The 27,680-nt window shown below is 44.3% G+C and overlaps 1 protein-coding gene across 14 annotated transcripts in view; it reads left to right on the plus strand.

Moving 5' to 3' along the window:
- Positions 1–27,680, plus strand: part of DMD (dystrophin) — a 7,596,173-nt gene that overhangs the window by 6,614,722 nt on the left and 953,771 nt on the right. For all 14 annotated transcript variants that reach the window (XM_085622447.1, XM_085622454.1, XM_085622449.1 and 11 more), the window contains one exon: positions 20,912–20,990. In XM_085622447.1, the coding sequence (XP_085478573.1) occupies positions 20,912–20,990 (79 nt within the window). The remainder of the gene's footprint in view (positions 1–20,911; positions 20,991–27,680) is intronic.

Here is a 27,680-nt window from a genome sequence, read left to right on the forward strand (position 1 = left end):
GAACATGAAGATCAAATCTCTGAGAGAGATAGAGGTAAAAGATACAGATTGTAGTAGAAGGTGTTGAAGTGGAGTGTTGAGGGTAGATAAATCTGTGAAAATAATTCTAATGCTTTTTCCAACTGTATACTCTTTAAAGGAGCTGGCCACTAATTTATTGGTAGTAAAGCTCTATAGATTTTGTTGTAGGGGTGTGCAAACATTTCTACTCCTAATTGTACTTATATCATGCAAGCTCTATGAAAAATATGCGAGGATCAAGAATTTTGACTTTGTGTGAATAACTGCATTTATTTTTAATGCAAATGTAATGTGTATTAAGTCACTTGTGAGGAAAAGGTAAGCATAATAAGCATGTGTGCACAAAATGCTTGACAGTTCCTGGTGCAGGGTGGTTATAAAGTACTCACAGAAAAAGCTAAGCTAGGTATGCACCCCCATACAAAATGCTCACCAGTTGCTGGTGCCAGCTAACTCTTGTGAGATAGAATTATACAAATGTGTAGTTATAGGAAAAGCAGTTAATTTAGCAAGTGACAGGCAGGCCAATAATTGGTAACTTCACAATAATACTCTTGCTTAATAAAACCTTTTGACACAGCAAGTTTTGTGGTGGTATGTAGAAGAGTGAGTATAGATATGATTGTGTGGGCTAGTTGTTGAAGGTGTACTTTAAGAGTGGATATTAGGTTTTGTCGGCATCAATTCAGTTGTTAGTCCTATGTGGATCATGAATATTTAGCCAGGAATATAGTAATGCCATAATATAATACCCATACTGGCAATGAAAGAAAAATTGACGGGTAATTATATATAGCTTTTCAGTCTAACTCCACATATATGTACCTCGTCTATATATTTTTTTAATGCACGTAGGTGTGGAGTTAAGAATAATACATTTATACTTACCTATATGCACCCATATTTGGATATTTTCATCCTTGATTATTTTGGCTATGATATTAAAGTATAACAATATTATTTACTCAATATTCCAGACTACAACCAGTAAATCCTCTGAAAGTCTGTTGGTAGATATCAAAAGATTTTTGAATGAGATACTTTCTCCATCTTTGCAATGTGTGTATGTGGTTATGTATTTATGGCTAAATGTCTTGGATGATGATTTGTGGACTGCCAGTTCAGGTTGCAAAGGTTAAAACGGCAGAGTGTTTTAATGAATGTGTCAGAGGCCTAAGTCAGGGGGTCAGGTCACTATAAAATTGGCACATGTAGAATTGTGATATGTGGAATTTTGCATCTGGAAATGGAAATGTTGATATGTGTTTGAGAGGTGGTAGGATGTTGTCAGAGGATGAGATGTGAACGATTGGTTAACAATGTATTTATTTATTAATGTATAAAGTACTTCCTTACCCAGGTGCTTCATGGTGCTAAGTAAGTTAGCAAGGTGAAATAATGATGTGGATTATTGATTCATGGTTTACAGTGTGATTGACTGAGTAGATCACGTTTGTTGGAAAGGAAGTAATCATATAGAAGATTGATAGATAAATTGACCTGCCAGTATGTCTTCAAATTGAAATCAAATCAACGTCAATGATTGAGTCCAAGATTTTCATATAAGATGTTGGTGAGACCAGGTGGCAGTGGTACAATGATATGATGCCGAAATGTGGCTTTTAATTTAATGGCACTGTGTTAAAGAAAGGATTAACTTAGATTAGGTACCAGCAGGGTTGGTAGAGTAAATATTGATTGATAAGGATTTCAATGCTGCCCGTCTGGATGTTAGCCAAGATATAGAGCTCAACATGGATTGCAACCGGCATAAAAGTCTGTGTTTGGGTAACTAAAAAATACTGGAGATGGAAGTTGAGAGTCATAGTAGTCAATTACAAATGTGGTTTTCTTGATGAAATGGAATACAGAGATGGTAGAAGACTAAAACATTGGGGGATTGTTCTTTTTTATTTCCAGACAGATGGGTGTCATGTGGTGTCCCTCAGGGATTGATCCTTAGTTCAACGCTGTTTAACCTTTGTCTTCTATTGACCTCCTGAATAAAAAAAATGTGTTTGTTCTATGAACTTGTACACAGATTAAACCCAAATATGGTGTCAGTAGCAGTAGCGCCACAGCTACCAACAACTTACATGACTGCATGCAAGTTTATTGCAGCAGATGTGTAGAAATGCTCTGGATTTAATGGAGATAAAACCAAACTCATTTGTTTCTGTCCATGAGCACTTACACATTCTCCAAACTGGTGGTCGAGTGAGCTTGGGGAACTTCCCATACCAATCCCAGTGGGATAAACCTAGGTATCTTCACTGACAGCGAACTACACCTGAACAATTAAGCATATGAGGTTGCAGTTGCCTGCGTTCTCCAGCCTAGACTGTTACAAAAGCTTCAGACATTTTTCTCTGACCAGATGCATATCCCAGTAGTCCAGGTCTTAATTCTATTTCACTGGACTACTGTCATGTGCTATAGCTAATGTTGTATGGAGGGTCTGACTATCAAATAGTAGAACAGCGAGGCTTGGCTATCAGTAACAGTTTAACCCCTTCAGTGCCCATGACGAGATAGTCTCGTCATGGAGCGCGGTTGCGCTGTGCCCATGACGAGACTATCTCGTCATGAACCCCGCCCGCTAATGAAAGACCCGGCACAGGGCGGGGAAAGGGCGGGGCAATGAAGAGGTTAAGTTTAATTAAACAATAACAGCTGTGAATAACATCCACATCTCTTACAGTTGGGTGCTGAAATTCAGCTTGCATTAGGTACATGGCATGCTTTATGCTGTAAAGTGAGTGCAATAAAGTGAAGCTCGTCTCCTTTTGGACAGGGAATACTGGTACAGTGGGCCATAAATTACAAGTAAATGTTTGATCCCAACCTGATAGAAGGGGCCATAAATACCAACTGGAGTTCATATTCTGTGTTGATCCAGTTGAACAGGTGTGTTTTGTGTGTGTGTGTAATCTAGGGTGCTTGATCCCAACCTGTTTGAAGGGGCCATAAATGCCAACTGGAGGTCAAATTCTGAGGTGGTTCAGATGGCCTGGTGTTCTGTTCCGCCATTGTTTGGGCTTTATTTGATGAATGCATCTGGCAGGCTGATCTGGTACCCTCTCCTTAGGCCCAATGCAGGCCTTTACTGAGCATTTGTTTGTGTTTGAGTGTGTGCATCTGACTCATTTCATAGGCATTACATCCTTTTGCCATATGTGATTTACTGCTGCAATCTTCCAGGTGTGTTTTGGGGCTGGTCAGTATCTGGTGTTTCCATCACAGTAAGCGCTAAAGGTAGACAGAGGGCAGCTGTGTTATGCTAATTTTATAAAGGGTGACTATGAAAATGTAACAAGGGATTTATTGTGAATTTGGGTAATGCAGGCAATAGTTGCTCTGTGGTGTGCTGGACTCCTAAAAGAGGGACCTTTTTATAAATCATTCCGATGCTAACATTCCCCCCTCTAATTGATTTATCAACTACTGCCCTGGCTGTTTGAGTCCATGTCTTATGTGTAGGGATTCCCTGTTTCGGGCTTGTGGTGTGCGTGTTTACATAGGCTTTGTATATTCTAGCCAGGTGTATTCCCTCTATTTTTAGAGTAACTTTCTTCACACAGGCCCATGGTAGTAGTAGGGTACAGCACAGCAAGAGCAAGATTATAAACACTGGTAACAATGCCTTGCATAGGCCTGCTATCCACCTTGCTATCCAGGCAAACCAGCTGATGAACCATTCTATGTTTGGGGCACCTCTTTCTTCAACCGTGACCTGCTGTAGGTTGTGCAGGGCTTGGATGGCGATTAACAGCATGCCATTGTCCAGGTCATTCATGGGGATGAAGATACAGCATGATGTACCTATCTTGGTGCCTACACCCCTTCCATTGCAATCATTAAGTCTAACATTTACTAATACTGCATTACCATGAGGCAGATGGCGCACATTTCTTATTTGATTAAGCTGAGGTCATCTTCGGTGGTGTTCATCATTTTCAGCGGTTCCCACCTGGTGGTCTGCAGCCAACAGGAGTTGGCCTTGCATTGCATGGTGAAGAAGGCGATTGACCCTCTTACATCTATTTGCGCATCGGTGAAGAGCTGAAATTCTTCAGGAATGTCCTTGAATCTGACCTAACCAAAGTACACGGCTGACCCTCTTTTTTGTTCTTGATGTAATAGCGCTGTGCCTCTGCTCATGGGGTGATGATTTCAGTGCAGGAAGATCTTTTCCGGGTATGACCATGGTGGGCGTGTAGAGGGTGACCAAGGAGCAGATTCCTCTATAGTCTGGGACAAGCTGGTTGTAGGCATGCTAGCTGCATTGCCAGTAATAGTCCATCAAGGTGAAGGTGCCCTACTGCATATCATTATTATATGTTATAGTCTTGCAATTGCTGTTCATCCCAATGAGTATCATCCCCTTCCACCTAAAACACAAGGAATACATTGGTAGTTTCCTGACTACTTTGGGTTTCTCCTTCCCCTCTATCCAGGTGTACCCTCCTCCCTCCGAGTTCCAGGTGGCTTGGCATTGCATCTTTAGGGTGTCATTCAACCTGCCCCCATGGGGCCCGTTGTTACTTCTGTTCCCCACATTGATGGCCCTGCAGGTGAACTGAACGTTGGGTTTCCACTTGTTCATAAATACTGCTCCAGTTATGCTAAGGGCTAGCCTTGGTCCACAGGTCTGAACTTGTCTGGACACGTTACTGCACTGGGCTGAGGGCCTGGTGACCTCCAAGAAACCCTTGTGAGGGCTGGTTTTAGGCCCTGTGTTCCAATACAGTGTCTGGCCCTTTTTCTTGAGCTTGTCTGGCTCTGACTGGATCTCATCCTGCTGTGTAAGGATGTAAAGGACTTCGGGTATGATGTCATAGTTGGTTAGGTTCAATATGACCTACTGTGGTTTTATAGTGTTGAGCTGGAGCTTGGCTCTTATTTGACATATGTACAATTGCATGAGGCACAGGGGTTTGCTGGGTGGTACCGCCTGTGACAGGTATAGTCCATCTATGCTTTTTGCATGTGGTATCAATGAGTAAACATAGCAGGAGTTTTTAGATATTTGTCTCCCCACTGAGGTCATGTGCTGATACCAGGTATTGTGCACTGTGGTAATGAATGTGGGTTGCTGTACTTGTGCGTGATAAAGTTATATGGTAAATGTGTTCCTCGGGACTCATGCTGTTCCTGGTGACCAGGGCTGAAACTTGATCTGTTCCTGTATGTTATGTTAATGTTATGTTAATGACACTTTTAAAGCGCGACAAATACCCGGAGGTGTCCTGTATGGTGATACATAGCTGAAAAAATATCAAAGCACACAGGGCAAAAGACAATACATAGATGCATGTTTTCACTTGGGGTATGAATGAGTCGGCGTAGAGTTCAGGGGAAGGCCTACGGGCACTTCTGTCCCCAAAGTGTTCATAGTTCATGTTCGAAAAGTCTGTGATGGTGACTCCGTTGGTGGTGGTGGAAGTAATGGGTCTAAGTTAATGTCTGAGAGTTGTATCCATGACCCTTTCCCTTTGACCTTGACAGCTGTAGGAGTTGAAAAGATGATTTTGAAGGTATCCTCAAACGTGCTGTCTCACCACCTGCGAAGGAAGTTGGGAATTTGGTTTTGGGCTGTGGGATGATGTAGGGTAAGTCAACAGAGATATATTTACCTAGGACCTTGGAGCTGGACTCTGCACTTAGTTTGGTTCTGCTCTGAGGTACCAGTGTCCGAATTGACCTACCAGTGACTAGCTGATGCGGGGGTCAAGTGTTGGTCCCAGCTTGAGGTGTTCCTTAGAGCAAACAGGGCTAGGAGAACACAATGCAGCCATTTTTTACCGAAGGTGGTGCACAGTTTGCTGAGTTTGTTTTTTTCAGGCCGTTGCGTTGATTCACTATATCATTGCTTTGGGGATGGTATGCTGAGACCAGCTTGTAGGTGATGCCACTAAACGTATAGATGTTTTTGAACATTTTGTTCATGTCATGTCACCTGTTGTCTGATTACAGGACCTCTGGTATCCCCCCACCTGGGTATGACTTCTCGAACCAGAAAGGTAACTTTGACTTAAGCATCGCAGTGTGTGCAGGGTCCCGCTTCTATCCATCTGAAAAGGACCACCACAATTAGATATCGGTACATGTCACTTCTGCTATCATGTCGATTAAATCTATGAGTACTACCTGGAGTGGCCCAAACGGTCTTGGGATAGATGAGGTTATGACCTTCAGTGTGGGTTTAGGTGAATGCAACTAACATACTGTGTACTCATTTAGGTACACAGAAATCATTTCTGACACATGGGGAATACACCAGTCTAGCTGTAGGTTAGCTAGCATGCTTTCTTTAGAAGTGTGTGCCTGGAGGTAGAGCTGATTCATGGCTGTGTGGAATAGGCTTTGGGGCGTGTTTCCCTGTAAAATCATGGGGTGGGTCTGGTACCACAGGGAACTCTGGAATCACTACATCATTTAGGAGGCGTAGGTCCTGTACTAGGCGCCAAGTTCCCCCCTTTGCCTTGTTCATGAGGTTTAAGTGGTTATTTCAGGGTGACAGCCCCTCACACAGTGCTCCCTGATCGATGAGGGCCTGTATTGTGGGGGCTTTCTCTGCTTCTTTGGACAGAGGGGGTTGTTTCACTCTGGGGAAGATGGCTCCTTCCCTGAGTGTGATCCTAACTGGTTCGGCGGTGTGGATGAGCCACATGTCATGTGGACCAGTTGCTCATGGCTGTGGGGGTACCTGTGTGAAGTCTTCATTCCTGAAGGATATTGCCGTGGTGACAGGTGCCAGGGTCCTACGCTGCAGTTCAACTCTGAGGTCTATGGAATCCTTAAAGACTACTGTTGAGGCTTATGGGTAGTTAGCAAACAGTTGTTCGTCTGATATGTCCAGTATGTTGATACCTGGGTCTAGGAAAATTTTGCATGCCATGGGACTTGATTGTCAGCAGAGGCCATCAAGACCCCGTAAGTGGGTCTGATCTCCACTACCTCAGTTGTCACTAGTTCCTCCTCCTCGGGCTTTCACTCTTGGTGCCATTCCCTACGGAATAAGACTCCCTTGGGCAGCTGTTCTTGTCTCCCTAATAGTGTTGGGAAGTTGCCGATGAGGGTCAGGACTACCTTGGAGAATGCGGCTGGTCTGTTGGTTAAGCACAGACTGTATCACCATTAGCAAAGGAGTTGGTTTCTGCCTATCTCTAAGTCAAGTCTTTTGGTGAAGGGAACCGTTTTCATGATCCCTTAAAAACCCTGTGTGTCCATAGTGTCCGGCAATAGGTGAACATTCCCTTCCTTGAGGCAAGATCTTGTGGCCCCGTTGTCCATATGGAAGGTGTAAGGTATGTCATTGACTGCCACCATCACAGTGGGTTCCTCATCTGACCTGTGCATGGGTTTGGTGGGCAGCTGGCTAATAAGAAAAGCAGTCTAGAAAGGGTGGGGTGTGCTAGCCGGGTGCGTGCACAGCAGTATAAACAGCTGATTAAGATAACGTTAGAAGCGAGCCATAACGGCAATGCGATCCTGTTAAGCAGGGTCCTCTTAACCGTAAACAATGAGAATGCACTTTGGCAACATGGGTTCCTGTGTTCAGACAACAATAATGAGGACAATATCAATGCGTTCCTGCAGCGCAGGCTTCTCTCATTCAGACAACACTCATTCCTCGTTCATACAGCATACTTGTACATAATTACCTTAACTCAAGGACACAATTGTCATACATCCCCTCCTGGGCTCTTCTAGAGTTAGGCCTAGTCTCCTAGGTACACTGTCCCTGGTTCGAATTGAAAGCGGTTTACGATGTTTTTCTTTTTCTCCTCTCAACACTATTTTCAGATACAGGAGGTGCTAAGTAACCCTCCTGCACTAATTTTGCAGTTAACTAAAAAATATGAGGTTGAGGCTCACATACCTCTATGCCACTCTGATCAAGAGTGCTGGAGGAAACTATTTTTACATTTAAAGTACCTCCAGACTACACTGATCAGTAGGGCTGGCTGAATCCATTTTTATGCTTAAAGTACCTCAAGGCCACTCTGATCGGGAGTGCTGGGTGAATAGTCCACAATAAATAATACTACAAAAAGTACCTCCAGTCTACTCATATCTATGAGGGCTGGGTGAATCTATTTTTATGCTTACTGCTTCTTTTTGCTACGCTATGCTGTTTGTATCATTTAGGAAAGAAAAGCTGATAGCAGTGTCTTACCCTTTCTGATGGCCGCCAGTGGAGGAATCCAGCCCACCAATTGTCAGCAGTCTTGCAGTAAAGCGAGGTGCCTGATGCACCTATTCTCCAGAAATGCATGCAAACTTAGCTCGGGCAACGGGATCCTCCTGTCCTCAGGCTGCAGCTCCTATATGGCTCGCCAAATGTTGTAAGCAGGTTCTAACTATCAAAAAGGAGAACAGTGAGGCTTGGCATTCAGGAACAGTTTAAGTTTAATTAAATAATAACGTCCGGAAATAGCAACCACCTCTTACAGCTGCGTGCTGAAATTCATTAGGTACATGGCATGCTTTATACTGTACAGCAGGTGCAATAAAAAGAATCTCATTCCCTTTTGCGAAGGAAATACTGGTACACTGGGCCATAAATTATAAATTAGATGCTTGATCCCAACCTGATAGAAGGGGCTATAAATACCAACTGGAGGTCACATTCTGAGGTGATCCAGGTGGCCAGGTGTGTTCTGTATGTGTATTCCAGGCTGCTTGAACTCAACCTGATAGAAGGGGCCATAAATTCCAACTGGAGGTCACATTCTGAGGCAGTCCAGGTGGCCCAGTGTTGCATGTGTGTGTGTGTAATCAAGGGTGATGCTTACTACTGGCCATTGTTTCGGTTTATCGGATGAATGCAACTGGTGGGTTGGTCTGGTATTGTGTCCTCAGGCCGAATGCAGGCCATTTGTTTGTGTTTATGAGTGTGTGCATCTGACTTGATTCTTAGGCATTACATCCTTGGGCCATATGTGATTCACTGTTGCAATCTTCCAGGTGTGTTTTGAGGCTGTTCCATATCTGGTGATTCCATCACTGAAAGAGCTAGGGGTGGGTAAAGGGCAGATTTGCGTTATGTTGATCTGATAAAGGGGGACTCTGAAACTGTAATGAGGGTTTTATTGTGAATGTGAGCAGGACAGGCAACAGTTGCTCTGTGGTGTGCTGGACTCCTAAAAGAGGGACCTTTTTATACATTGATCCAATGCTAACATTAGGTCTTTCTAAAAAGGCTTCGTCCAGACTTCAACAGGTAAAGAGCTGGGCTGCTAAGTTCATCACTAAAAGAATGAGGTTTGACTCTACATCAGCAGCTCTGAAAGAACTGCATAGACGTCCTATAAACCTGATAATTGTGCTTAAAACAGCTTGTCTAGCTCATAGAACCATTTTAAAAAATGGCCCTATTAGTATCTCTCAAAAACTTATGGTGTATGCTCCAAATAGAGCCTTACAATCTGAAACAGTCTGCCTACTTTCATTGCCAAATATGAAAACTATAAGGAACTGCAGAAGATGAATTTTCTTTCCTGGCTCTGGAGGTGTGGAATATCCTGCCTATGTCTTTTAGAATGGAGAACGACCTGTACAGCGCAGTAGTTACACCGCGATAGCTTTACAACGCGGTCATTACAACGCAAGTCGTTACAAACGACTTGCGCTGGATGGCGCTCTACACTAAGGAATAGTATGATTTTGTATTCCAACACCTTCCCTACTGTTCCACACACTGGAGTTGGAATAGTAAATCCTACTATTCCTAAATCCAGCGCCTCTAGCGCAAGTTGTTGTAACGACTTGCGTTGTAACGAACGCAATGTAAACTACCACGTTGTGAATGTATGCAATGTAACGTCATACATTCTTTTAGAACAGAATCAAGCCATTAGATCCTCCCTAGAGGTTTGAAAACCTGGCTCTTCAGTTAGCTCTAATTTTCTACTAGCTCTCTTATTTATCCTCGCTTTGCAAATATTACTCATCATCATCGTCTGTTAGGGCTTGAGGCACAATTTGTTCTCTTTTTATATTAGATACAGTAGAAAAAGTTGTGTACTTCTAAGAAAATTAGTGGTGTCACATAGTAGAAGAGTAGTTATGCAGGCCACATGCTGTTTTTGCTTTTAGTATCAACTTCTGCACAGTTGGCAAAGAAGGATTTTTGGAGTACAGTTGTTAATTTCCGATTTGCTCTAATATCCTGTTATCCTTTCCTTTGCAGGATAGATTTAGAAGAGGAACATATCATTCGTAAAATGCCTTAAGAACTGTGTAAATCTACATGTATGTCAGCTGTGAATTTTCTCATCTGTTGTTTATGGGGAGTGGTTATATTGAAACTAATAGTTGCATCATATAACTTACAAGGGACACTCACAATTAAATTGCAGGCCTGGTACAATAAATGCCTATCCTTTCAATCATGTGCCTTTAGTAAAACTGGAATATTCTTATGTATTATGTACAATTATCTACGGTTTTTCAGAGATGACATAAAGGTGATATATCATGGTCACACAAATAATGTTTCCATTTCGAATAACATCGGCTAGTTTTAAACCAAATCTTCTGAGGTGAAAGACATCTCCAACTGGTTCTTAAGTCCAATGCATAAAGTAACAGAGTAGGCAGACTTAATTGATTTATTCGTGCGCCAAGGACCTGTCTCACACTTTTCTCATGAAATGAATTTAAATGTAATTATGTTTCGCAGCTGGATTCCCAAGAGTGTGCTCTTTCTGTCTCTCAATTTACACTGCATGCAATCCCCCAATCTTTAAGGTCTAAATAAATTTTAAAAGGATCTGGCTGTTTTCTGCTCTAATCTAGCAAGTAATTATATATATATACATATAGCTGAACATGCTTGTGCTCTCTGGTACTGATATAACAGTGCCAGGGTGTTATTTATAAGTTTAACATAACAAGTCTGATTACAACAAGTAACTGTCTGAGTGGCAGGTTTACGCCTGTAATATTGGCAACCAGGCAGTTTTGGGGCTTCATGAACATCTCATAGGTTATCTACATATATCAAAATTCATCTGTTGCATTTACCCTGAACATCTTTTCTGTTGTGCAGTCTGAAAATTCATAAATAAATATCACTGACCTTTCCAGCCATTCATATTCAGTGTTCCTTTGAAAACGTTTTACCAGAATGATATGCAGTTTTTTGGCCAATTTGGATATAAATTGCCAATGTAATCCGCCCTATTGTAGAATAAGGAATAGTGTACACACTCCTTATACATATACCTGATCCATCTACCCACCCATCTGTTATCCTCTTGTATCTTCCTAAAGTGTTGAGGATAGCATGCGAGTAGGCTTGCATTAATTATGAAAACGGTGATCTGTTACAAGGAAGCCATTCTGGAAAGTGAAAGTGTATAATTAAAAGCAAGGGGAAATTTGAAAAAATACATAGGAAGATTTACTTCTTGAATGATCGCGGATAGTAAATATGGCACAATAAATATTACAAGGCATTCGCTAGCTTGTACCAATTAATGTAGAAGGGAGGCCGAATTAATTGCTGAATAAGGTCAGGCTAGAGCTAGAAATGTGTGATACATTTTCAAAAATAAGCTGTAAACTAAGCATGAAGAAAGATATTATATGATAGGCAAGGAGAAATGATTTAGAATCACTGTAGAGCAAAATGTTGAATAGTTACTACATTTGTGCCTCTACGATGGCTTACAAGAATGCTATCTGGGGTTATAGCTGCCTTTCAGATTCCTCTGATTCAGGCAAGGCTGAACACCAGACTGGGCGCTAAATGAAGATCAGCTTTGGATGAGTGATTCAGTCCTCAGGGTTATGGGAGGAGCTGAAGTAGAATGTTTGAGGCACATTTAATCTAGAGGTTGAGTTTCGATGAGCCTCTCACTCAAATCCTCAAATGTCTTTAGACCAAGAGAAGCCTCTGTACTTAGGAGAACAGTACAATGTACCTTTAAAGAAATGGTTTTAGGAAATTGATGTAGGCATGGCATTGCAAGAAGTGCTTTTTGTTAGCAACCAACACAGGGCCCGATTTAGAGTTTGGTGGGAAGGGCACTGCATTGCAAATGTGACGGAGTACCCTCTCTGCAAAACTGTAGGTCCTCCTTCCTCATTTTGACTCAGGTGAATCTTCAGTATGTTGTCGGAGGAGACTCTGGCTCCATTGTTGTAGTATTCCTCCGACAGCCTGGCAGAATAAGGGCCTTCAGAGGTTTTGCCATTTCTCTGCCTGTTCTATTTAGAGCAGATGAGCAAATGGTGGGTTTTCACTTTCAGACACCACCAGATGAAACCTGGCAGTAAGGGGTAGTGAAAACTGCAAAACAACCCCCATGCCATAGGGGAAAACTCCCATTGTGAGGAGGTCACTGTTTTTTTTTAACTCTTCAAAAATGAAATCCCACTTTGGGATTTTGTTTTTGAAAAATAAAGAAACAATTAAAGTTTGCCAGACGGCCCCATCTTGTTGACAGAGCCTTCCATCAAACTTCCAATGGATTTACAGGAACTGCTGTGATGGCATTTCCTGGAAATACAAGAAATGTCCACTGGGTCGGTGGACATCTCTAAAGTTAGTGGGCGGATACCCTTGTCATGGAAGGAGTAAAGTACTGGCATGGCAACGATACAACTTCCATCCACCAAAGTCTAAATCAGGCACATAGTTTTTGTGCAAAGATCTTAAGTGTATTTAAGTAACACTTGTTATTTCTGTATCTTTTTATATATTCTTATACCCTTTGCACATTTGCCTTTCTGTTCCAGAGGGTTTTAACTTGTATTTCTTTTCTTATTTTTATTGCATCTTTAAAACAAAACTGGGATTTATTTTTAATCCAAATGTGTTACATGGCTGACAAATAAAAATTGGTACTAGCATTATATGGAAAAGCCCCAGCTGGCACCAAACAAGCGAAGTGAATCATGGCAAGGGGTAGGCAAACATTGACAACAGTCCCACCACCTTAATACCTTCCCAAAAATACAATCAACGTTCAATCCACACCAGTACTTGAGCAAAGATGCTAGAAGAAGAACATCTGATAATCATCAGGTCAAATACATATTTCAAGATCAATGCTCACACAAGCTGCCCTGGTCACTCACATGATCATGAAATACAATGACGTAGTTAGGCCAATGGTACTGAGCATCTTTTGTGAGCAGTCGTTAAGAGTGCTTAATATTTTTGGATGAAGGAGACAGCATCTAGAATAGCCTCCAGGAAAAATGTAATCTCCAACATGTAAGCTGAAGGACAGTCCATGTTCAATTTACACCTTTTGTTGTCAGGGACTGTCTGGGACACAGTCAGGGACTTGGCCAAAGACTGGTGAATGGGTAGAAAATGAAGCAGAAAAAGGAGTACAGCACTGCCCAGGTTGACACAGGAAGTCAGAGGAGAAAAAGGATCTAAAGGGGAAGCCTGCACAAAGGAACAAGATGGCTAAGTCTCAGAAAGGACAGGCAGTCATGAGGCGGTTCAGCATTCAGAATCACTACACCGAGGACAGATGTGCAATACACTTATATATAAGACAACATTAACAATAAAGGGAATGTGGGGTAAAGCATTCAGGAGCTCCACACGCTAAGACTGAAGCTCAGTAAGTTCCTCACCCACAATTGCTATTACAGATGCTGACTGCAAATAGCCACATATAGGACATGCATGCAAAGGCAGGGTCTGTGGAGCTGATACCTCTAGTGATGTCATAAATGTAACTCAAAGACAATACTCACACTGAACAAGAAACACCACCTAGGTAGTCAGCTGTGCCCATGGATCCTGACGATCAAACAGGAACACCCAAGGCAGTAACAGCAGAACTAAACAAAAGCACAATAGACAAGGAGCTAGCAAGGAGGAGTGCTTCACAGGAAAGGAAGAAATCACAGGGCACACTTGGCAGAAAGCAAGTAACCAACATACAAGGTAATAGAAGCAAGACAGTAGAAGAGAAAGACCGCAAACTAGGAACTGGAACCATGGAAATGGGAAGAAAAGCAGGGACTGGAAAATTATATACAAAAGGGGAGGCTACAATGGTATACTAGAAGAGTGCTAGTTCAGGAATCAAGAAAGCTAAGTAACACTGAAGGCTGTGCTGGACAAGGAACTATAATTGAACAAAAGCTCAGGAGTCAAGGTAGCACTGCAGGAAGTTCTAGTTTATGAACAAGGGAAACTGCTGCAGGTCAGTATCAAGGAATGCTATGGCTCAGGAGTCAAGGTAGCACTGCAGGCAGTGCTAGTTCAGGAACAAGGGAAACTGCTGCAGGTCAGGAACAAGGAATGCTAAGGCTCAGGAAACAAAGACATCAAAAGCTCAGGAAACACTGGAAACAAGAATATCAAAAGCTCAGGAAACACTGGAAACAAGGATATCAAAAGCTCAGGAAACACTGGAAACAAGGGTCAGTCTCACCGGTACACAGCTACAGTGACCAGCCTTGTCCTGAAGGGAGCGGGGACTTAACCCCCTCGATGCTCATGACGGAATGGTTCCATCATGAGGGCAGGGGCAGGAAATCCCTCTGCTGTAAACAGCAGAGGGAGTTCCATTCTATTTTTTGTGCCTCGGGAGGTGAGGAAGAGCTTCCCCAAATTCCCGAGGCCCTCCCCTGGTTTTCAGTGTAATGACGAACGTGCACATGGCGCGCTGTCGTCATTACAATGAAAACAAAACTGAAACTCAGTTTCAGTTTCAGTGCTTGTGGGGCTATCTCAGCCCCCCGAGCACTGAAACACTTGGGAGAGGTATTGGTGGAAAGGAGCGAATCTCCCCTTTCCAATGGTACCCTTCCCTAGTGGATCCCTTGGGCAAGGGCCTTTGCTCCCCCCATTGTGTTTTGGGCATACCAGTCTTTCTGCCTCCCCTGGGGGGCAGATAAGGGCAGTAGCCCCCAATATGCCCCCCGAGAGGGCAGAAAGCCCACTAGCACAAGGGATTTTTTCCAAAAAAAATTACTTAGGGTGGGGGCTACCCAAAATGGGCATGCTAATGTCCCCACCCCTCACCAAAATTACAGCGTTTCTGTCCCCCTGGGGGGCATATGGGGGCAGGAGCCTTAATCTGCCCCCCAGGGGGGCAAAAAGCCCACTAGACCCCAGGGATTTGTTTGGGCAAATGAAATTAGGGTGGGGCTGCCCAAAATGGGCATGTCAATGCCCCCACCCCCCCAAAAAATTAGTCTTTCTGCCCCCCCCCGGAGGGGTAGAAAGCCCGCTAGCGCCAGGGATTTTTTCCCCTGCAATTTTACTTAGCGTGGGGGCTGCCCAAAATGGGCATGCCAATGCCCCCACCCCCAACCCCACCAAAATTACAGCCTTTCTGCCCCCCCAGGGATTTATTTTGGGCAATTGAAATTAGGGTGGGGGCTGCCCAAAACGGGCATGTCAATGCCCCCACCCCCATGGGGCAGAAGCCCCCAATCTGCCCCCCGGAGGGGCAGAAAGCCCACTAGCGCCAGGGATTTTTTCCCCCGCAATTTTACTTTGCGTGGGGGCTGCCCAAAATGGGCCTGCCAATGCCCCCACCCCCCCCAAAAAAAATTGTCTTTCTGCCCCCTGGGGGGCAGATGGGGGCAGTACTCCCAATCTGCCCCGGGGGGGGTGGGCAGAAAGCCCACTAGATGCCAAGGATTTTTTGGGGCAATTTTACTTAGGGTGGGGGCTGCCCAAAATGGGCATGCCAATGCTCCAACCCCCCACCAAAATGACAGCCTTTCTGCTGCCCCACCGGGGGGCAAAAAGCCCACTAGACGCAGGAGATTTATTTTGGGCAATTGAAATTAGGGTGGGGGCTACCCAAAAGGGGATGCCAATGCCCCCGCCCCCCCAAAAAAAAAAATCTTTCTTTCCCCGGGGGGCAGATGGGGCAATAGCCCCCAATCTGCCCCCCTAGGGGCAGAAAGCCCACTAGAAACCAGGTATTTTTTTTTTATTCATTTAGGTGTGGGGGCTGCCCAAAATGGGCAGGACAATACCCCCACTCCCCTCCAGAGAAATTCCAATATTTCTGCCCCCTGGGGGCCAGATGGGGGCAGTGGCCCCTGATCTGCCCCTCGGGGGTCAGAAAGCCCACTAGGCACCAGCAATTACATTGACTTTTTTTAGGGGTGGGGGCATGGGAGGGGGCTGCCCAGAGTGGGCATACCAATGCCCCCACCCCCCCAAAAAATAGCCACAGTCTTTCAGCCCCCTTGGAGCCATATCAGGGCAAACTCTTCCCCCCCTCCCCCGATTCCCCCAAGAGCGTTGGAAAGCCCACAAGGCACAGACTTATTTTTAGCAATGTGCCTACCTGTGGATTTTGGGCCCTAGCGAAGCCAGAACATAGGGAAACCTAGCAAACCTGTACATTTTTGAAAACTAGACACCCAGTGGAATACAGAATGGAGTGACTTGTCTGGCTCTCACCAGGTTCTGTTACCCAGAATCCCTTGCAAACCTAAGAATTTATAAAAAAGAAAACACATTTTCCTCACATTTCTGTGGTGGAAAGTTATGAAATCAATGTGGATCCACAAAATTCCACCAAGCCCGCATTCCCCAAAGTCTTCCAAAAAAATGGTACCTCACTTGTGTGGGTGGGTCAAGTACCCGCGACAGGCAAGGGCCCAAAACCTATTCAAGCGACTCCAAAATTATCTTTCACAAACAACCTGGTTTTGCAATGGGGGTCCCATGAGTTTTTGGCCCCAGGCTCGGCGGCAATCTAGGGAAAACTACCAAACCCACACATTTCTGAAAACTAGACACCATGGGGAGTCCAGCAAGGTATGGCTTGTGTGGGTCCCCCAAAATTTCCCTACCGAGAATCCCCTGCACACCTCAAATTTAAATGAAAAAAATCACTTTTTTCTCAAATTTCTGTGTGGGAAAGTTCTGGAATCTGTGTGTATCCACAAATTTCCTTCTACACAGCATTTCCCCAGGTCTCCCGATAAAAATGGTACCTCACACGCGTGGTTGGGAAATTTAACAGGAAAAAATCACTTTTTCCACACATTTTTGTGTGGGAAAGTTGTGGCATCACCGGGCTGACACAAATTTCCTATCACCCAGCGTTCCCCCGGGTTGCCCAATAAAACTGGTGCATCACTCATGTGGGAGGTCCAAGTACCCGCGACCGGCAAGGGCCCAAAATGTATTGAGGCGACATCAAAATTGCCTATCACAAAATGACCTGGTTTTGCAAGAGGGGTCACCTGGGTTTTTGGCCCCGTGCTCGACAGCCATCTAGGGAAACCTATCAAACTCACTCATTTCTGAAAACTAGACACCCAGGGGATTTCAGGGAGGTGTGGCTTGCGTGTATCCCCCAACATTTTCTTACCCAGAATCCCATGCAAACCTCAAATTTAACAGGAAAAAATCACTTTTTCCACTCATTTTTGTGTGGTAAAGTTGTGGCATCACCGGGCTGATTCAAATTTCCTTCCACCCAGCGTTCCCCCAGGTCTCCCGATAAAAATCGTGCCTCACTTGTGTGGGATGCCCAAGTGCCCACGACAGGCAAGGGTCCAAAATTTTTTGAGGCGACATCAAAATTGCCTATCACAAAACGACCTGGTTTTGCCAGGGGGTCACCTGGGTTTTTGGCCCCGTGCTCGGCAGCCATCTTGGGAAACCTACCAAACCCACACATTTCTGAAAACTAGACACCCGGGGGATTTCAGGGAGGTATGGCTTACGTGGATCCTCTGTTTTCTTACCCAGAATCCCCTGCAAACCTCAAATTTAGCTGAAAAAAATCACTTTTTCCACACATTTTTGTGTGGGAAAGTTGTGGCATCAATGGACTGGCACAAATTTCCTACCACCCAGCGTTCCCCCAGGTCTCCCGATAAGAATGTGTTTTTTTTGACAATTTTTTAGGTTTTCAAGGATTCTGGGTAACAGAACCTGGTGAGAGCCAGTCAAGTCACTCCATCCTGAATTTCCCTGGGTGTCTAGTTTTCAAAAACTTATAGGTTTGCTAGGTTTCCCTAGGTGCCGGCAGAGCTAGTGTTCAAAAACTACAGCTAGGCACTTTGCCAAAAAAGGGTCATTTTTCACTGTGAAAATGTGGTGTGTCCACGTTGCGTTTTGGGCCATTTCCTGTCGCGGGCACTAGGCCTAACCACACAAGTGAGGTACCATTTTTTATCGGGAGACTTCAGAATTGTAGAGCAACTGTTATTACCTATTGACTTTCGATGCATTTCTGCCTTCCAAATGAAAGACAATGTGTAAAAAAGAAGTCATTTTGAAAAATGACCTATAATTCTCATGCTAGTATGGGTACTCCCGTTTTCGGAAATGTGCAAATATCTACTGTTTCTAAACTCTATATTTTGTTCCCATTTCAGAAATACATAGGTGCATTTCATACCAATTTTTCCATGTATGCATTTTCCCAAATTAATTTCTATATACCCGGTACAAAATAAAAAACCATTGCAAGACGCTGCTCAGTTATTGGCTCTGGGTACGTCAGGTTCTTGGTGCACCTAGAAGTCCTATATAGTGAAGAGATGTGGCGCCGCGGCCAGGGCGACTGACTCCGGAATCTGGGGATCACGGTTCAATCCCCGGCTCCGGCGGCAGATTAGCCCAGCACCATGTGACTCTGGGCAATAGCTTGCTTAATCTTCCTGATGGCCCCCAGCACCTAGAAACCCTTACGGGTGATTGTTTGCACTTTACAAATGTGGATTATTATTATTATCCCCACAACCGGAAAGGACCAGCAAATTTAACGGTATATTGCTTTTATATAGCTGTCATAATTCGAAGAAGTTACAGGTGAAAACGTTGACACAAATGGCTGTTTTTTTCAACTCATTTTCAATTTTTCCTATATTTAACTGTTAGTTTCTATGAAGAAACCTTGAAGGATCTACACAAATGACCCCTTGATGAATTCAGAATTTTGTCTCCTTTTTTTTTAATGTATAGGTCTCCAGGATCCATTATTGCTTTCATACTCATTTCTACCATTATCTAGAAGGAGGTTGAAAGCACAAAAAATAGCAAAAATAGGCTATGTCCCAAAAAAATGGCAAAACTGTATAAACCATTTTGGTTTTCTGACAAAAGTCTGCTTGTCCCTGAAAGCTGGGAAGATGGTGATTTCAGCACCACAACCCCTTTTTTGATACCATTTGCAGGGGGGAAAAAACAGACACTTTCATCTGGTGCCCTTTTTTCCCATTTCCCCCCCCCAAAAAAAATGTAGCTGTATTTTGGCTAATTTCTGGGTCCCCTTCAGGAGAATCCATAAACCTTGGGTACCTTTTGAATCCCCATGATGTTGGGAAAAAAAGGGCGAAAATTTGGCGTGGATACCTTATATGGTCAAAAAGTTACAGGGGCCTAAGCGCAAACTATCCCAAATAGTTAAAAAAAAAAGGCTTAGCACGGGGGGGGGGGTGGAGGCCTAGCATCGAAGGGGTTAAAAGAGCTCACAGTAATCACATGCATCAGGTGTGAACAGGCTAGCAGCACCCAGCCACAGGTGAGCTGAATTCATCCACCCATCCTTGGCCTGCAGGGGTGGAGTCAAAGCAATGAGCAGGGAAGTCTAGGTAACAGATTGTCAAACATTTGCAGTCTGCCTTCAAGCATGAGCAGGCTGGCTTTCACAAAACCCGACATGGATGTCAATTCCCAAATAGTGACCAAATGGATGGAAGTCAGGATATGCATGCAGGGGGGGTATCTGGAAGCTTATTGGAACACAGGAAAGTGACACTATGCACCCCTCTGGTGGTGGGCACTAGAATGCAGGGAGCGAATCATTACATTTTTCTAGATCACCACAGGATGACAGGCGCTGCCGCTTAGAGGCGGAAATGTCAACCATGACATATAATGTACTACAATTAATGCATAATTTACCCCTTCGGAAGTTGTGTGAGAACTATCCTTTGAAATGTGTTGCTTCTATCTTTTGCCTCAGAGTGCGCATCATATAATTAATGCCCACCAGTTGAGCAGGCATCTGTCACCTCTAACGTACACAGCCTTTGAAAGAGCCTGACAGACATCTCCCATGTCTTCAGGATGTTTTCCGCTCTCTTGACGGCTGGTTTGATACTGTATCCATTCACTTCAATTATCAATGTGATTCACGCATTCATCTGTGCGCTCACAAGCATCTGTAGTGTTTCTCTTAAGTGTAGCATCATTACGCTTCATTCGTATTCTGTTAAAGGCATCTTGTGGCAGAGGCAGTTGTCGGCAGCAGTCCGCATTTTCTCTGTTTAAAATCCTCACACTGGCTTTGTCCTGGGGCTTGAAGGGAGTGGGCTGGACAGATCATGAGATTTCCAATCCCCGGCTCGGAATTAGTGTAATTATACCAGCATCGCAAGAAGCGGCGCGTGGTATTATTTTCAAAGATAGCATCGTCCTGGTAGGAAGGCTTCCAGAGGGGAGTTTAAGCTGCATTATGTGACAAAGACTGAGCCGGGTTGCGGGAGATAGAGCACCGCTTGATGCCGGCACTTTCTCTCTATGCAGAAAGAGAATTAAAATTACCACACAGTTTGAAATCTCCCTTCTGAAAGGGCTTATGGCAAGTCACACGCCGCTTTGCAGTTCCATTTCACAGCGCTGCCGGCGCAGGTAACAAAAGAGTGACAGGAAACTGTTGAAAGCGTAGTTGTCTCGGAAACAAACAATTCTGCAATGTGCGCTTTCCTTTTTATGTTTTTTGATATGATGGGTTAATGAGGCACTAGGGCGCGTGCATGGAGAAAGTATCAGTTGACGCTTTATTGCGCGCAGTGCTCCTTCAGGGCCAGGCTCAGCACAAGATGAAACGACGCCTCCCTCCCTCCCTCTCTCTCCCTGCCGCTGCTCATCTTCTCTGTGGCGCGAGACTCACACGCTTCTCCTTTCTCTCCCCAGGTGTCCATTGATGAACGCATCCGACAGTTGCACGAGGCCCACAGGGACTTTGGCCCGACATCACAGCACTTCCTATCGAGTAAGCACGTTTTACCTTTCATTGCCTAACACGAGTGCCACAGCTATTCTTACTCGTTTAATTGCAGAAAAAGACGTGAGAGCAAAGCGCAGCTCTCTGCTCAGCTGGCATTAAGAGGCTGTCAAGTAACCCCAGTTTCATTTATAAGGAAAACTAGTTTTCTTTTAGGGTTTTGTTGTTGTTATGTTTTTTTAACCAGCGATAAAAGATTCAGGGGCTGGTTGTGAGCATAGATGAAAATCTAACATTAGCGTGAAAGAACTCTTTACATTGGCACCATGGGACAAACATTAGCAAAGCAAATAGATCTCGTGTTATACAAGATATACCCCGGCACTCCAAACATTTAGGGCCTCATGTAGGTAGCATACAAGTTAACACTTCTTAAATACCGAACGTTACCGAATCGGTATTTAAGAAGTGGTAACTTGTATGTAGGTAATCATTGGGGAAATATTACCGAATCGGTAAAATTCGGTAATTACCGAATCGGTATTTACCGATTCGGTAATGAGGCATACCTTCCCATTGATGGGAAGGTATGCCTCATTACCGAATCGGTAAATACCGATTCGGTAATGGGGGGAACACATGCAAGGGTGGCAGGGTGTCACATTGACACCCTGTTGCACCCCTGATTCGGCCATGTGTGCACATGTGGCACACATACATGCCCTAAGGGCATGTATGTCTGCCACATGTGCACACTTCTGAGCGCTTTTAAATGCTTTTACGCATCCATTCATTATTTACCACCAACTATTAGTTGGTGGTAAATACCGACTCCTAAAAACACCCACACACTCCCCCTACATCTCATTTTTGTATTCGGAATTTACCGAATCGGTAAAATTACCGATTCGGTAATTTTACCGATTCGGTAAATTACCGAATACAAAAATGATCCCCCTACATACCAAAAGCCAAAATACCGGTCGGTAACGGTATAATTACCGAAAATCGGCCGTTACCGACCGGTATTTGGCTTCCTACATGAGGCCCTTAGTGCTAATTTGGTAATATATAGTATAAGCAGATCTGTTGAACAGTTTTGTCACTTTTTCACAGGTAACACAGATACTAGGAGAAGTCATTCATGTTCAATCATTTATTGACTTATTAACATCAATTTGTCAATTGCTGTTTTTTTTCCAAAACACAACTTTTAATACAAGGACTGAACAGTTTAGATCGTGGCGTTTCCCAGTCCTGAGCACTACATCAATTTTCAGTGAAATGACAACAGTCAATTTTCGGTGAAAAACACAACAGCCGACACTTTTTTCGTCACTATCCTGACTTTTTCAAGGCTGTACGAATAGTAATAAAAAAAACATATGTTAGATTAACATTTCCTGAATGATGTGTGATTTAGATACCCAACCGACACCAAACGTTTATAGGAAGTGCTTGAAGTCAACAAGTTGAAAAAGAAGGTTTGTGGCGGTGTATATACACAAAGTAGTATCAATAGTAAATGTAAGAACTCAGCAAGTAGAAAGTAACCCAGCAATCCGTAAGAAATTAAAATATATTAGAAGTTAGTGTGCATGGTATGCAGATATAGTGAATGCTAGAAAAGCCAATAGTTCACATGTTTAGCTAAGGGATGTCAATCAAGAGTATGAGAGGAGGAAGAAAGAAAGAAAGAACTGGCTCCGAAGAAAGCACCGTCCGTGCTCAGTCTTAATATTTTAATGACTGATTAAGAGGCTAACTTTATTCAAAGGCTAAGGTTAGCCTCTTAATCAGTCATTAAAATATTAAGACTGATGTTCAGCAATTGGTGGGCTCTAAGTCCGCTGTAACAAAATGTCTGCAGGGCCACAGCATAGAATGAGTAGTGTGAGCAATTATTTTATGCAAGTTCACAAAATGTAGAGGTACTACAAAAAAAGTAGGTAGTTCAGGTTACTTGTTAGTCACCAGATACAGTTTCACATTAGTACTACTGCTAATACCTTTTGCGTAATTGTCTTCAGACGTGAACAAAATTGATTGCAGATGCACACACACCTCCATGAAACGGCCACACGCCTACATTCATGCATAAAGTAAAGGACTTTTAAAGTTGGTTATGCTATACACAAATAACCACACAAGGGACTCCAAAAACATACACCACCATCCCTGATCTAAGAAGACAAGGGGGATACACAAACTTGAAGCATGACTAAACAACCATCATTGCGCATCTCTCAAGCAAACGTCATTGAAGCTACGACATGTAACAGTTTTGGCCCCCGCATGTTAGTTGTTGGAGTTTGGTGTTGTTCCATGCATCCTAAAAGTGACCGATACCAAAAGGGATGATGGACGGAGCGCTGGAGCAAATCAAACACTCAGCCCCTGTCAACTGATCTGGGTTTAATCCATCATCATTCTTTAGCTCACTCCACCACCCCAGTTCAGACATGGCCATATGCAAATCAGTCTTACACTGTGCCTCATGGGAACAGTCCAGCCCGGAATGCCAAGCCATGTCTTCCCTGGACCAGAAACAAGCATCCTGAGACCGGTTTCGGGTTCATAACCCTCTTCAGCCAGGCTATCTTGAATCCAGTGGCAAAGTAAGCAAGGGACCCACGTCTGGGCATACCCTGCCAACTTAGGGCGAACAAAGCGATACCAAAGGGGATGATGGATGGAGCGCTTGAGCAAATCAAACACTCATCCCCAGTCAACTGATCTGGGTTTAATCCATCATCATTCTTTAGCTCACTCTACCACCCCAGTTCAGACATGGCCATATGCAAATCAGTCTTACACTGTGCCTCATGGGAACAGTCCAGCCCGGAATGCCAAGCCATATCTTCCTTGGACCGGAAACAAGCATCCTGGGACTGGTTTCGGGTTCATAACCCTCATCAGCCAGACTATCTTGAATGCAGTGGCAAAGTGAGCAAGGGACCCACGTCTGGGCATACCCTGCCAACTTAGGGCGAACAAAGTGATTCCAAAGGGGATGATGGACGGAGCGCTTGAGCAAATCAAACACTCACCCCCAGTCAACTGATCTGGCTTTAATCCATCATCATTCTTTAGCTCACTCCACCACCCCAGTTCAGACATGGCCATATGCAAATCAGTCTTACACTGTGCCTCATGGGAACAGTCCAGCTCGGAATGCCAAGCCATGTCTTCCCTGGGCCGGAAACAAGCATCCTGGGACCGGTTTCGGTTTCATAACCCTCATCAGCCAGGCTATCTTGAATCCAGTGGAAGAGTGAGCAAGGGACCCACGTCTAGGCATACCCTGCCAACTTAGGTCGAACAAAGCGATACCAAAGGGGATGATGGACGGAGCGCTTGAACAAATCAAACACTCACCTCCAGTCAACTGATCTGGCTTTAATCCATCATCATTCTTTAGCTCACTCCACCACCCCAGTTCAGACATGGCCATATGCAAATCAGTCTTACACTGTGCCTCATGGGAACAGTCCAGCCCGGAATGCCAAGCCATGTCTTCCCTGGACCAGAAACCAGCATCCTGGGACCGGTTTCGGGTTCATAACCCTCATCAGCCAGGCTATCTTGAATCCAGTGGCAAAGTGAGCAAGGGACCCACGTCTGGGCATACCCTGCCAACTTAGGGCGAACAAAGTGATACCAATTGGGATGATGGACGGAGCGCTTGAGCAAATCAAACACTCACCCCCAGTCAACTGATCTGGGTTTAATCCATCATCATTCTTTAGCTCACTCCACCACCCCAGTTCAGAAAGTGACATCATTGTAGGGGGAATAAAACGGTTCTCTTTATTCCACCTGTCATTGTCAATGTAAACAAACAAGACATTAATGGCGATCCTGTGTCTTTGCGATAACTAAGAGAAGCACCATGAATCTTTTCTCCATTATCACCCCTCACTTAGAAGAGGTGTTCTCTGAAAAAAAAAAATTTAAAGGCATCTCTGCAGAAACACTATCCTATACCATATTGCTGGCCAACTAAAGAATAAACTCAACCATGCCTTTTCTCTGCAGAGGACGAAAGAGACCAACTTTAATGAGGGTCTTCCTACATCTGCAGTTGGTGGTCATTCTACATGAGTTTGGTTTGTACCTATCAATCAATTAACGATTTGTAGAGCACTGCTTATCCCACATGAGGGTATCCAGGAGCTGGAGGAGGCTAATGCTGGGAGTTGTCAGTAAAACATCCATGTTTTTAGGCCATCTCCGAACTTCTGTAGGGTGGATGAAGTCTGGAGGTAGAGTGGGAGGCCATTCCAGGTCTTGGTGGCCAGGTAGGAGAAGCTGCAGCTGCCGCTTCAGTGGAAGCAGGGTGAAAGGGAAGGGCCCACATGTTCTAGACCTGTTCTAGAATCACAACCTGATGTTTCCTTTTAACAGTATGTATGCATAGAGGGGAGAACGTTGTTTATTAATACCAATCAATTCAACAGGAATTTCTCTGGACACATAGTAACCACAGACAACTATATAGGGTTAGTTAATTTATTACAAAGTTAAAAATAACTGGACATAGAGATGCCTCAAAACAAGAGTGTAAAAATACATCGGAATCAGCATAAAGCCACGTCTGCGAATCCAGTGTAAACGATATAGCATAAACAAAATAATTAATTCAAGAAATAGGATGCAGAGGATCAGAAAGTATGAGTGCAAATTTCCCTGCATCGACGTTTGAAATAGCATTTGGAGGTTTTTAGTTCAGAAGTGAACCAGTTGGTGTGTTTGGAGGGTTACCTTGTTTTGCAAGTGACTATGTTGGCGCAATTAGTGATCCAGGAGTTAACATTTTGGAAGGCCACATTGAGGTCAGTGGTGGTGTCTGGGCTGGGAGGTGTTGAGGGTGTTGGTCAATAGATTTTCTGTTACTATGCTCTAGCTCCAATTGGCAGTGCTGGTCTGCTTGGTGACATGTTAGGGGTGGTGGAGATGGAGAAGTGGACAATTGAGTGTTCAGACCAGGTGATCTCCGAGGTGTGGGTGTATTTGATTCTGTTGCCGGCTGTGAAGATCAGGTCCAGAGTGTGTCCAGTTATGTGTGCGGGGTCGGTGACAATTTGGGTGAGGCAGAGGTTGTTCATGCACTCTATAAAGTTTGCCGTGTTGGCATCGCTTGGGTAGCCCAGGAAGATGAATTTCACAGAGAGGATGGCCAGGGGGGCTAGGAAGTCAGAGGTGTCCTTGCAGAAGATAGGGCATGGTCCTGGGGGGGGGGGGGGGGGTCTGTATACCAGGGTGACCCTGATGGTGGACTTGCTGACTGTGTGGAGTTTGAAATGGAGGTGTTCCATAATGGGGTGGAGCCGGCAGAGGCTACTTTGAAGTGGAGGGGCTCCTTGTGGATGATGGCCATGCCACCTTCTTGTTTGTTGACTCTGTCTCGGTGTATGATCTTGTAGCTGCTGGGAGTGGCTGTGGTGATGTCCGGGCAGGGCAGGGTTGAGCTGTGTCTCGGTGAGGAAGATGACGACTGGGGTGAGAGAGGTTATAGTGTCCCAGATTTCTATTGCATGTTTGTGGAGTGATCGGGAGTTGATCAGGAGGCATTGGATTTCTCTTTTGTCAGTGGGTATAGGCTGGGTTCCAAGGGGGGCTGGGTTGACTTTGCAGGAGAATCGGCAGTGTCGGCAAGACAAGGGTCCTACCATTGATCGATGGGAAGTGAGGCTGCAGAGGTCACTACAAGGTCTTGGGATCAGGGCAGTTAACTCAGCTCTGAAGTATCTGTGGGTGGTTAGATAACCAGGGGTCCTGGTGCTGACCGCAGTCCAGGCTTGGAAGGAAATAGACAGGTACAGATGGGCTTGCCTTTGGCTCGCCGGTGGTGGGCTGTTGGCACGCCCACTGCACAGTGCTGCTGTGCAGCCACGCTTCAGTCTCCATAAAGTAGGAAAAAAAGAATTTATAGAGGCAAAACGAGGCAAAAGGTTAAGTTTAGGTGCCGAAAAAAGACTGATTATGAAGGCAAAAAGGAGACAAAAGTTTAAGTCAGGGTGGAAAAAAGACTGTTAATAGAGGCAAAGTAGAGGCAAAAAGGTTAAAGTTAGGAGGAAGGAAAACAAGTTTATGAGACGTTGAGAGCAGCTGTAAGGTGTTTGGCTAATGGCGATTTCAGGCTTGAGCATCATCTTAGCCTGCTGTAGAGGGGGTAGCTGGCCCCGGACCTGCTCAATGGGGTCATGCTGCAGCCCCCATTAGGTAGGTTCCTGGGAGGGGGCGGGGTGCTGGGTGGGGTTAGGAGAAGGAGGGAAGGGGAAAGTGGTTACGTTGAGGCGGGAATTAGAAAACACCATTAGGAAAATGATCCAATGTTACAAAACTTGGGAAAAAGAGTCACAATTAGTGTGAGAGAAGGTCACGAAAAGACGGGAAAAAACAAGGTTATGGAGGCAAAAAAGAGGCAAAAGTTTTATGAAGGGGTAGGAAAACAAGGTTTATTATGGAGGCAAAAAGGTTAAGTTTCGGCAGGAAAAAATAGTATTTATGGAGGTAAAAAGGAGGCAAAAGGTTACGCCGGAAAAAAGCTGTTTATGGAGGGAAAATGGAGGCAAAGGTTAAGTTTAGACAGGAAAAGAGACTGTTTATGGAGACAAAAGATTACGTTTAGGCGGGAACAAAAACTGTTTATGGAGGCAAAATGAAGGCAAAGGTTAAGTTTCGGCGTAATAAAGACTGTTTATGGAGGCAAAAAGGTTACGTTTAGGTGGGAAA

The sequence above is a fragment of the Triturus cristatus genome, chromosome 8 (assembly GCF_964204655.1).
Source record: "Triturus cristatus chromosome 8, aTriCri1.1, whole genome shotgun sequence".
Classification (NCBI taxonomy): Eukaryota; Metazoa; Chordata; class Amphibia; order Caudata; family Salamandridae; genus Triturus; species Triturus cristatus.